This window comes from Ranitomeya variabilis, chromosome 7 (genome assembly GCF_051348905.1).
Source record: "Ranitomeya variabilis isolate aRanVar5 chromosome 7, aRanVar5.hap1, whole genome shotgun sequence".
NCBI classification, from domain to species: Eukaryota; Metazoa; Chordata; class Amphibia; order Anura; family Dendrobatidae; genus Ranitomeya; species Ranitomeya variabilis.
Window position 1 is genome coordinate 232,041,235 of NC_135238.1, and position 12,886 is coordinate 232,054,120.

Sequence of the window (12,886 nt, forward strand, 5' to 3'; positions counted from 1 at the left end):
TATTATACTCCAGAGCTGCACTCACTATTCTGCTGGTGCAGTCACTGTGTACAGACATTACATTACTGATCCTGAGTTACATCCTGTATTATACCTCAGAGCTGCACTCACTATTCTGCTGGTGCAGTCACCGTGTACATACATTACATTACTGATCCTGAGTTACATCCTGTATTATACCCCAGAGCTGCACTCACTATTCTGCTGGTGCAGTCACTGTGTACATACATTACATTACTGATCCTGAGTTACATCCTGTATTATACTCCAGAGCTGCACTCACTATTCTGCTGGTGCAGTCACTGTGTACATACATTACATTACTGATCCTGAGTTACATCCTGTATTATACCCCAGAGCTGCACTCACTATTCTGCTGGTGCAGTCACTGTGTACATACATTACATTACTGATCCTGAGTAACATCCTGTATTATACCCCAGAGCTGCACTCACTATTCTGCTGGTGCAGTCACTGTGTACATACATTACATTACTGATCCTGAGTTACATCCTGTATTATACCCCAGAGCTGCACTCACTATTCTGCTGGTGCAGTCACTGTGTACATACATTACATTACTGATCCTGAGTTACATCCTGTATTATACCCCAGAGCTGCACTCACTATTCTGCTGGTGCAGTCACTGTGTACATACATTACATTACTGATCCTGAGTTACATCCTGTATTATACTCCAGAGCTGCACTCACTATTCTGCTGGTGCAGTCACTGTGTACATACATTACATTACTGATCCTGAGTTACATCCTGTATTATACCCCAGAGCTGCACTCACTATTCTGCTGGTGCAGTCACTGTGTACATACATTACATTACTGATCCTGAGTTACATCCTGTATTATACCCCAGAGCTGCACTCACTATTCTGCTGGTGCAGTCACTGTGTACATACATTACATTACTGATCCTGAGTAACATCCTGTATTATACCCCAGAGCTGCACTCACTATTCTGCTGGTGCAGTCACTGTGTACATACATTACATTACTGATCCTGAGTTACATCCTGTATTATACCCCAGAGCTGCACTCACTATTCTGCTGGTGCAGTCACTGTGTACATACATTACATTACTGATCCTGAGTTACATCCTGTATTATACCCCAGAGCTGCACTCACTATTCTGCTGGTGCAGTCACTGTGTACATACATTACATTACTGATCCTGAGTTACATCCTGTATTATACTCCAGAGCTGCACTCACTATTCTGCTGGTGCAGTCACTGTGTACATACATTACATTACTGATCCTGAGTTACATCCTGTATTATACCCCAGAGCTGCACTCACTATTCTGCTGGTGCAGTCACTGTGTACATACATTACATTACTGATCCTGAGTAACATCCTGTATTATACCCCAGAGCTGCACTCACTATTCTGCTGGTGCAGTCACTGTGTACATACATTACATTACTGATCCTGAGTTACATCCTGTATTATACCCCAGAGCTGCACTCACTATTCTGCTGGTGCAGTCACTGTGTACATACATTACATTACTGATCCTGAGTTACATCCTGTATTATCCTCCAGAGCTGCACTCACTATTCTGCTGGTGCAGTCACTGTGTACATACATTACATTACTGATCCTGAGTTACATCCTGTATTATCCTCCAGAGCTGCACTCACTATTCTGCTGGTGCAGTCACTGTGTACATACATTACATTACTGATCCTGAGTTACATCCTGTATTATACTCCAGAGCTGCACTCACTATTCTGCTGGTGCAGTCACTGTGTACATACATTACATTACAGATCTTGAGTTGCATCCTGTGTAACCTCTGAGATGCAGAACTTTTAAGAATAGGATAACGTAAAAACAAATATGTTGGAGATTATAATAGGAGTCAATGGCACATGTATCCACTTAGAGGTGTATGAGAATGCAAATTTACAGCAGATTCCTTTAAGGTTGGATATAGTTCTCTGTATAGTGCTGTGGTATTGGTGGTGCTATATAAGTGAGTAAGATAAATAAGCTAAATACAGTTGATTCCTGTAATTACTATTTAGTTTTTTGTTTACATACATTTAAAAACAAACATATGGAGTGTGGCCGAATAATAATTATTATCATCTCTTAAGGCGAAACACTAAGCAAATGATCCTCACATAAGTTATACCTAATAGTGACACATTATCATTATTACTACTTTTATCATATAATGTTCACATTAAGCCAAAATACACATTTTTGTGTGTGCTTTTTTTTACATCTTCTGTAAATAGTATTAATATTAATCATAACAATTAATTCAAAATGCGTTTGATAGTAATAATAAATAATAAAATAAAAATAATAGTTCAAAATATAATATTGTTATATAATAATAATATAATCAAAACCTTTAAGAATAGTTACAACAAATATTTTTTTAGTAGTTTTGTTAAATCACAATAGTAAGTGGTAAGTAAATTCCTTTAAATATTAAAATGTTACTTTTGATGATAATTAAATCAATAGAGTTAATTATAATAAAGTATTAAAATATTATTATTGCGTCATTTTTAATTACTAAATTAAAGGACTATCTGCATTTTTGTGGTGGAAGGAGTAGTAGTAGCAGTAGTAGTAGTAGGGGGTGTAGTTAAATGGTTGTTGTGCTGAGTTAGGATTATTGCATTATTATTAGTAATATTATTCCGCAGAATATCCCCATGGTTGGCGGTATTGGTAATAATGGCGGGACGCCTGTGATGCACCCGGCCAGTAGCTGGGAGCAGCAGACCAGTAGGATTTTGGCTCGTCCCTAGCAGCCACCAGTGAGAGCGGAGAATCACCAGGACTGTTATTCAAACAAGTGTGGCCATCAGAGTGCAGCACATAGTGTGCAGCCGCCTCACTCCGCCTGCCTGCGACTCCCTGCCCAGTGCTGCTTAAGGCATTTCATTCAGATTTATACTGCTCTATCACACACACATATTCATCCCTCTCCTCCTCCTCCTCCTCCTCCTCGCTTGTGATATGGGGATCCCATTCCATCTCTCAGACCGGGGATTGTCTTAGCACTTGTTTAAATGCTTGCTGCCTATGCTGGGAGCGAAAGCAGGAAAGAAGACAAGATTTTTATCCCTCTCGCAGCTGTGCTCGCCGAGATAAGCAAAGTCACTGGGAGAGAAACCTTAAAGCGGAGAAGGACCGTGCAGAATTGAACAGCTCTTAGGAGCGACAAAGCCTCCTGCTCCTTCTTGCCCTGCTTTCCTCTAGTCAGTCTTTTCTTATTGCTTGGATTCTCCAGATTGTGGCTTTAAATCTTCGAGAAAGAAGAGACCGGAGACAAAAAAATAAAAGGATTTGAATTTTTCTTGCTTTTTTCCTATCGGGCAAAAGTGCTTTGGAATTGGAGTGATCTGGGACGTATCTAGGGGAACAGGGCGCGAGGGGTTACTCCGGGTTTTGAAGACCCCCTAAGCCCTGTTTCTCGAAAACTTGATCGCCAATGCCCATCGAGATAGTCTGCAAGATCAAGTTTGCAGACGAGGATGAGAGCCAGAAGGAAAAAGAGGAAGGAGAAAGGGAAAGCTTGATCGGGGATGAGGTTCCCACTGCTACCCGGGACTTATCGGGCTTTGCCAGCACCAGTACTCTTCATGGACTGCGGCACATATTCCGCACGGGTAGACTGGGCATCAAGCAAACCCTATGGGCATTGGCATTTTGTGCATCCTTGCTATTTTTCCTCTACCAGGCAGCAAAGTGTGCCTTGTATTACCTCGAACACCCCCATGTCACCTCGTTGGACGAGGAAGTGACCAGTGAAATTATTTTCCCAGCTGTCACCATCTGTAACATCAACCGATTTCGGCACTCGGCTCTCTCCGACGCCGACATTTACCACTTGGCCAACCTGACCGGACTCCCTCCGAAAGACCGGGATGGCCACAGAGAATCGGATTTAGTTTACCCCGCCGCTAACATGCTGGAAATAGTAAACCGGACTGGGCACCAGTTGACTGAAATGTTAAAAAGCTGCAACTTCAGTGGAAATAACTGCACTGCACAAAACTTCTCGGTGGTGAGTCCCCCAGTTTTATGCCAATCCGTGGGCACAGCTCGTTGATACGTCTTATGTTGTCTTACCCAAAATGTTGTATTAATCCTTATTTTACCAAAAAAACGACATCAAAATACTAACCGGTTAATAGGGAGTCAGTAAACGCTTCCTCTACTGGTGGGGTCAAGGTCTTGACTTGGGTCTAAGAACTTCTTTCAGTCTAAAAACCTTAGATAAAGTGGATGAAAAATGGCTAAAAAAAGTGTGACTATCCAAGATTTGGGGAAGACTTGCTTCAAAAATTTTCTTAAGTGTCCCCTTTGATCAATTCCTAAAATTTGGCAACACAAATTGGTCTAGTTTTGCAGTCAAAAACAATTCTTGACCCTCATATAATCTGGGGGTCAATCTATGCATCTATGTGTAGACTAACAGTTTGTGCCCAAATCTTTAACCCTCTGTTGTAGCCAATCCCTGCAGATATCGTTGAGCTCCCTTGCGGCAAACATCATAAAAGCCAGACAGGAGGAGTGAGATCAGGTCATGCACGGATGTAGCAGAGCTGAATTTGGCATTGCGTATCATGAGTACACAATGGGTTTACCTTGACTGAATTGCACCTCAATCACTTGCTCTGCGACATCCATATCCATTGCCTACAGGTTTATGATCATTGGGGACATCTTATGTATCATACAATGGAAACATTGCATTACATTACATTACTGTTAGATACAATGTTGCAGAATTATTCACATTGTTACTCCTGATTTCTTGCTGTTGCTGCACCAGATTTTTGGAACATTTTATATATTTATTGCATGTTTTGAGCCAACAAGAAAATTAATCGATCTGCAACATACTTTCCAGGTTGCGTCAACGATGGACGTGGTTAGGGCAAATTGTAAAAACAGTTTTTAGGTGCAAAACACCGGTCTGAAATAATCCGGCCGAGAGGTGACGTAAAAGAGGAAACCATCTAACGTGCGCCAAATGTATCACACTGCGTAATAAATGTGGCACCGTTAGATTTGGACTAACTTTATCTGAGCCGATTTTAATACGCTTTCCCCAATGTGTTTTGCTAATTCCTTAACGATCGGCTTCCTAATCTGCTCTCGCCATCCAGCATACAGGACCGTCAGACTGAAATATCAGGATCATTCCTTCCACCCCTGTGGGTTATGAGGGGTTAATTTGTCTTGGCCGTCGTTAAATTAGCAGACGAGAAATGCAAAAAGCCCCGGAGAGGATCTGTCTGCGGGGAGACAAATAGAAGCTAAACATTCAAAATGTCAATTTTGGCTGAGATGAACGAGGGGCGAAAATGTTTTGTGGAGTCGCAGTGAAAAAGTCTGTGACATCGTATCGGCTTTAGAACTGAACACAATTAAATTTCACGCTTTTTACGCCCGTCGCGGGTAATCGCTGCTGCGTAAATATTACATGCTGCAAAATGTTGTATCCGTGGCGGCTGCAGAGATGTCACTTTCCTGCTTTATGGATTAGTATCTAGAGGGGGGTCTGGGACGCCCTGCTGGAGAAGAAGGATTATTGGCTCCCAAATGGAATTTATTTTTAATTTTCTGTTACAGTCGGACTCCTCGGCTACAGTATATTCCGCAGGTCATTAGCCGGAGCGCTTTATTGCTCTCAATCCAACAGGCAATATTGACACAAGAAAATGAGAAAAACAATGACTCCAGATCTGATAAACGCTCCATGGCTCAGCACTGTACTTGCTGTTATCCAATTTTCCAAATATAGCAGATATAAAGAGCCATAGTAGAGCTTCTGGGCTCTTATAATCATATAGTCTACTGGGAAACATGTTTGACTATTGTTTTTTAACATTTTGTGTTTTATATAAAACTGTCCACCGGGGGGCAATGGAGAATACAGGAAATTAACTCGCTGTTTCTCTAGTGGCAGTGTGGGGTAGTGCAAGAATTTTGCATCTTTTACATAAAAACTGGAGAGTGTGGATGTTAATTACTGTATACTACCCGGTAAAGGGTATTGATGTCATTGGAGAGTTTTATAAATGGTTGATTGTCCTAATGTGGAAAGTCCAATGATACCCTTGTAAAAACAGGTCCGACTGGACACATGGGAAGGATGGAACCTCTGCATGAAGTCTGCAAAAAAGTTCAAGTAAGTGTGGCCAGTTATGGGTCTTGCAAAGCCTGAGTATGAGCCTAAAGTGTACTCAGACTGGAGACAGAGTGAGACTAGCTGTGAGGGCCAGCACTCCGCTGCCTCCAATTGTCAGGACAATCACGGGATTCATTGACGGTCGATGGACGAGGCAACGACTGCTTTCACCACTAGGCCAGTTATTGTGCTCTTCCCAGTGAATGTATAGTATATACACATCTGTTCCAACACAGAAGTATATATACACTTCGTTATAGTCCCTGCCAAGTTCTGCAATGATCACAGAAAAACTAGGTGCAACCACCAATCACTTATACAGGCAATTGGACACCCGTTTCTGGTAACATGGGGCCTCATGAGACTTCAAGGGTGCGGTTTACAGAGCAAGAGGAATGAAACTATTACATTTTATATATTTCATTAAAAAAAGAAGGCAGTGTGTATAAAAATATACAAAAGATGTTACCAAGGGGACAAGACAAGAAAGTATATACAAGTGTATAGGATACAAGGGATAAACAAAAGAATGTTACTAGAGCTGATATCACAGGAACAGCGCAGATCTTTGTAGAGGAGAACGATCTGACTGGAAAATGGTGCAGTTCTACCTCGAGTTGTATCTCCGAGCATTGAACGATGGTTGTAGTTCACATCCAGCTTTTAGCAGGTACACGCCACTCCCCATACCTCCCTCTGTGACCTCACATGCCTCCCCTTGTGACCTCACATGCCTCTCCTTGTGACCTCACATGTCTCCCCTTGTGACCTCACATGCCTCCCTCTGTGACCTCACATGCCGCCCCTTGTGACCTCACATGTCTTCCCTTGTGACCTCACATGCCTCCCCTTTTGACCTCACATGCCGCCCCTTGTGACCTCACATGCCTCTTCTTGTGACCTCACATGCCTCCTCTTGTGACCTCACATGCCTCCCTCTGTGACCTCACATGCCGCCCATTTTGACCTCACATGCCTCCCCTTTTGACCTCACATGCCTCCTCTTGTGACCTCACATGCCTCACTCTGTGACCTCACATGCCTCCCCTTGTGACCTCACATGCCTCCCCTTGTGACCTCACATGCCTCCCTCTGTGACCTCACATGCCTCCCCTTGTGACCTCACATGCCTCACTCTCTGACCTCACATGCCTCATCTTGTGACCTCACATGCCTCACTGTGACCTCACATGCCTCCCCTTGTGACCTCACATGCCTCCCCTTGTGACCTCACATGCCTCCCTCTGTGACCTCACATGCCTCCCCTTGTGACCTCACATGCCTGCCTCTGTGACCTCACATGCCTCCTCTTGTGACCTCACATGCCTCCTCTTGTGACCTCACATGCCTCACTCTCTGACCTCACATGCCTCCTCTTGTGACCTCACATGCCTCACTCTGTGACCTCACATGCCTCCCCTTGTGACCTCACATGCCTCCCCTTGTGACCTCACATGCCTCCCTCTGTGACCTCACATGCCTCCCCTTGTGACCTCACATGCCTCCCTCTGTGACCTCATATGCCTCACTCTGTGACCTCACATGCCTCCCCTTTTGACCTCACATGCCGCCCCTTGTGACCTCACATGCCTCCCTCTGTGACCTCACATGCCTTCCTCTGTGACCTCACATGCAGTTATCTGCCCACCTGGAAGTCCCAAATGGCAAATGTTAATTCCATATTTCCGGTCATGATTTTAGCTTCCCATAGATATGAGGCATGGTATATATAACATTATCCATCTGGCTGATATTAATTTGAGGCTGGGTCACATGAAGTGTTAGTGTTAGCTCTTTTTGGTTCATTTCTATTCTTCTATGCTCAATATGAGGGTGACATCTCCCATCTCAAGAGATGGTCTGAGAGATTGTAAAATAGTATCAATTACATTTAGGCATTGACAATTCTGCATAATGTTGCAACATTAAAAAACAGTACCTCCTGCGGGACGTGACGACCGGTCCCGGTAAACAGAGGTCCTGACAACATCCAGCGCCGCTCTTATAGGTGGATACTAATAGAGTCCAGCAATGAGAGAAAATGGGTCTCCGTCTTTGAAGTTCGCATTAAAGAGAATGTGTCATGGAAAAATTACCAATTGTTTAAACACCAGATTTTTGAGCTGCATGTATTTTTTTTTAATATATGCAATCTTCCTAAAAAAAATAGTAATTTTGACATTTTTAAACTGCCACAATGAATATTTTATGGTCATATTTTCTGTCCTTTCAGGAAGAGTTTTCAGCAGTTTCCTTATCATCAGAGGCAGGATTACAATGACAGGTAACACCTCTATACACCAGATCCACCAGAAACAGTAGCCGATGTCATAGCTTCCCCTGCTCACTGCCCCTTCACAGTGACTTTGCACACGCTCATTAGAAGCTTCAATACAAAAGATAGAGTCAGAGTCTGATCATTGCTGCTAATGTACATGTGCATTTTCTAAACTATGAGGCTACAAAAGCCCCAGAGCCCGGTGCAAAAATTGTAAGATTTCTGCTGTTTTTAATAAAAGATTATAATACAGAAAAAACATTGGCAACATTTTGAAAAAATATTTATTCCTAAAACCTGATTTAAACATTAAATTATTTTCTGATGACACATTCCCTTTAAGAACCGCCCAGATGGTGTTTGCTATATGCAGGTGTACTCCAGTCATCTATTTTGCATTTTTTCCATTAATTGGAAATTCTGATACCGTTCATAAGAAATTAATGGTTGAATTTTTCATTCCCTTAAGCAGACTATTAAAGGAGCTCTCCAAGGTTAGAAAAGCATGACTGCTTTCTTCCAGAAACAGCCCCACATTTGTCAGTGAGGGTCTGGTATTGAAGTTCAGCTCCACTGAAGTGACTGTAAATGAGCTGCAATACCAGCCATAACCTGTGGACAGGTGTGGCGCTGTTATTTTTTCCTTTTTAAAGATACAGTGTTTTTTCTAATCCTAATGATCATCTTTGATCAAGAAATACAACTAATCTATGATGGGAAGCTGTATTGTTCGGTCACCAAAGTCTGTTTGGATCTTTTCTCCATTCAGTCACACAGGTCAGGCTTCTTTAAATTCCGTGACCCGGCCCTGGACCCGTCCTCCTCCTCTCTATAATGCTCAACCTGTTAGGAATAAATGGGACGGGGAGTTCACTAGAGCAGAAGAAACTGGACAGTATGAATGGTGGCATACTAATGATGGCCATGTATCAGCCTGAACTTTGCATTTCCCTGCAGCTGCACATTGAGGTGGAGGTAATCTAAGTATTGATGGCCATTATTGAGGATGCTTTAGCTTGGATTTATAGGTTTCCTACAGATCAATACATTTAGTTTGCACAATGTTCTTTTTTCATCTTCGCCGTTTATTGTGGACTTGTTTAAAGGTGCAAAGGTGAAGAGCGATCCGGGAAGGAAATATGTGCTGAGCTTTCCCTACCAAGAAACACAGGAATCCTGTGCTAAAAGCGGATCAGAACTCAAAAAATAAGACATTTTCACAAAAAAAATTATTGTGCTATTCATTGTCCAATATTGAGTAATTTACAGTGTAACTGTTATAAAAAAATATCACTTAACACCAATTTAAAAAATGTTTAAGACTGTGGAGACACGGGGGTCAGCGGGTGCTCTATTCCGCTGGCCCGAGACCGCATGGACCAGGGCACATCCCACTGAACGTCCACTCTCCTTTCCCGTGGGCAGAACACTACTCAGACAACACAGATCGAGGGTAAAACAGAGTGGAAATACTTTACTGAATTCCCAACAGTCAATAACATGTAGAACAGTCCCAACAAATTACTAAAGGTGGTGCAAAATTACAGAGTCTCACCCTTAGGCCGGGATCACACATACGCGAGATACGGCCGAGTCTCGCAGGTGAAATCCCTCCTCTGGCGCCGGCACTTGGGAGCGGAGCGTGCAGCTCCATGTATTGCTGTGCGGCTGCACACTCTGTTCCGCAGTGCCGGCGCCAGAGGAGGGATTTCACCTGTGAGACTCGGCCGTATCTCGCCTATGTGTGATCCCGGCCTTACGCTGACTCGCTGGTATAAGAGCAGCTGCGACTTCGGATCTTCCAGGGCCAGCTACCCTGATCTGTGGAAACCAGGTTTTGGTGGGCCCCAGAGAGAGGAGGTAATAACAAGATTGGTAAGCTGATAGGCCATTGTGGTACGTGGCCAGGTGACTGGAGGGTCACAACCTGGCTTCTCCAAACGTCTCCATGGAGCCAGATGACCAGAAGGCTTCAATCCTGGCTTCCACCGAATGTATCCATGGGGCTCAGTTAACTAATACATTACTGCTCCTATGTACAAGAATATAACTACTATAATATTGCCCCTATGTACCAGAATATAACTACTATGGTACTGCCCCTATGTACAAGAATATAACTATATAACTACTATAATACTGCCCCTGTGTACAAGAATATAACTACTATAATACTGCCCCTGTGTACAAGAATATAACTACTATAATACTGCCCCTATGTACAAGAATATAACTACTATAATACTGCCACTATATACAATAATTACTATAATACTGCCCCTATGTACAAGAATATAACTACTATAATACTGCCACTATATACAATAATAACTACTATAATACTGCCCCCATGTACAAGAATATATCTACTATAATACTGCCCCTATGTACAAGAATATAACAACTATAATACTGCCCCTATCTGCAAGACTATAACTACTATAATACTGCCCCTATCTGCAAGAATATAACTACTATAATACTGCCCCTATGTACAAGAATATAACTACTATAATACTGCCCCTATCTGCAAGAATATAACTACTATAATACTGTCCCTATGTACAAGAATATAACTACTATAATACTGTCCTCTATGTACAAGAATATAACTACTATAATACTGCTCCTATATACAAGAATATAACTACTATAATGCTGCCCCTATGTACAAGAATATAACTACTATAATACTGCCCCATGTACAAGAATATAACTACTATAATACTGCCCCTATGTACAAGAATATAACTACTATAATACTGACCCCTATGTACAAGAATATAACTACTATAATACTGCTCCTATGTACAAGAATATAACTACTATAATACTGCCCCTATGTACAAGAATATAACTACTATAATACTGCCCCATGTACAAGAATATAACTACTATAATACTGCTCCTATGTACAAGAATATAACTACTATAATACTGCCCCTATGTACAAAAATATAACTACTATAATACTGCCCCTATGTACAAGAATATAACTACTATAATACTGCTCCTATGTACAAGAATATAACTATTATAATACTGCCCCTATGTACAAGAATATAACTACTATAATACTGCCCCTATGTACAAGAATATAACTACTATAATACTGCTCCTATGTACAAGAATATAACTACTATAATACTGCCCCTATGTACAAGAATATAACTACTATAATACTGCCCCTATGTACAAGAATATAACTACTATAATACTGACCCCTATGTACAAGAATATAACTACTATAATACTGCTCCTATGTACAAGAATATAACTACTATATTACTGCCCCTATGTACAAGAATATAACTACTATAATACTATCCCTATGTACAAGAACATAACTACTATAATACTGCCCCTATGTACAAGAATATAACTACTATAATACTGCCCCTATGTACAAGAATATAACTACTATAATACTGCTCCTATGTACAAGAATATAACTACTATAATACTGCCCCTATGTACAAGAATATAACTACTATAATACTGCTCCTATGTACAAGAATATAACTACTATAATACTGCCCCTATGTACAAGAATATAACTACTATAATACTGCTCCTATGTACAAGAATATAACTACTATAATACTGCCCCTATGTACAAGAATATAACTACTATAATACTGACCCCTATGTACAAGAATATAACTACTATAATACTGCTCCTATGTACAAGAATATAACTACTATAATACTGCCCCTATGTACAAGAATATAACTACTATAATACTGCTCCTATGTACAAGAATATAACTACTATAATACTGCTCCTATGTACAAGAATATAACTACTATAATACTGCCCCTATGTACAAGAATATAACTACTATAATACTGCCCCTATATACAAGAATATAACTACTATAATACTGCCCCTATGTACAAGAATATAACTACTATAATACTGCTCCTATGTACAAGAATATAACTACTACATAATTTTATCCTTTATGCAAAGTTTTCATGCAGTGTTTAATTTGTAGCTGGGATGTGTTTTCTGGTTTTATATGACTTAGTGATTAACACTTTGCATCTGTGCAGTGACTACAGAATTTTTCTAATGTTAAGGAATTAATTACATCATTTGCCTATGTACAATATGAAGATGATAACCTTCATTTTGTTGGGAATGTGCAGTAGACGGTGAGTGTATCAGTACTGGTGGTTGCTGGGCTGCTGTTTGCTCTTCTTACTCTCGGTTCCCTCCTTCCATGGATCGGAGTAATGGTCTCGTTTAGAGCAGCAGATGGGGAGCTGATACATTTGGCTTTAAATGCTGAGGAAATTATTTGCGCTTGGTTCTATACATAGAAGTGTCTGTAACTTGCAGATTTCTAGGATTGCAGCGCAGGTCGTTCTTCATCAGGACAGTTATTGTTGCTGCAGGAATTCCATGCAAACTACCATAAAC

The 12,886-nt window shown here is 41.2% G+C and overlaps 1 protein-coding gene across 1 annotated transcript in view; it reads left to right on the forward strand.

Annotated features, from left to right (window-relative positions):
- The first annotated feature begins 2,822 nt into the window (after positions 1-2,822).
- The window catches only part of ASIC4 (acid sensing ion channel subunit family member 4), a 313,687-nt gene continuing 303,623 nt past the window's right edge, over positions 2,823-12,886 (forward strand). The window contains exon 1 of the mRNA XM_077273150.1: positions 2,823-4,049. Within this exon, the coding sequence (XP_077129265.1) occupies positions 3,474-4,049 (576 nt within the window). The 5' untranslated portion in view covers positions 2,823-3,473. The remainder of the gene's footprint in view (positions 4,050-12,886) is intronic.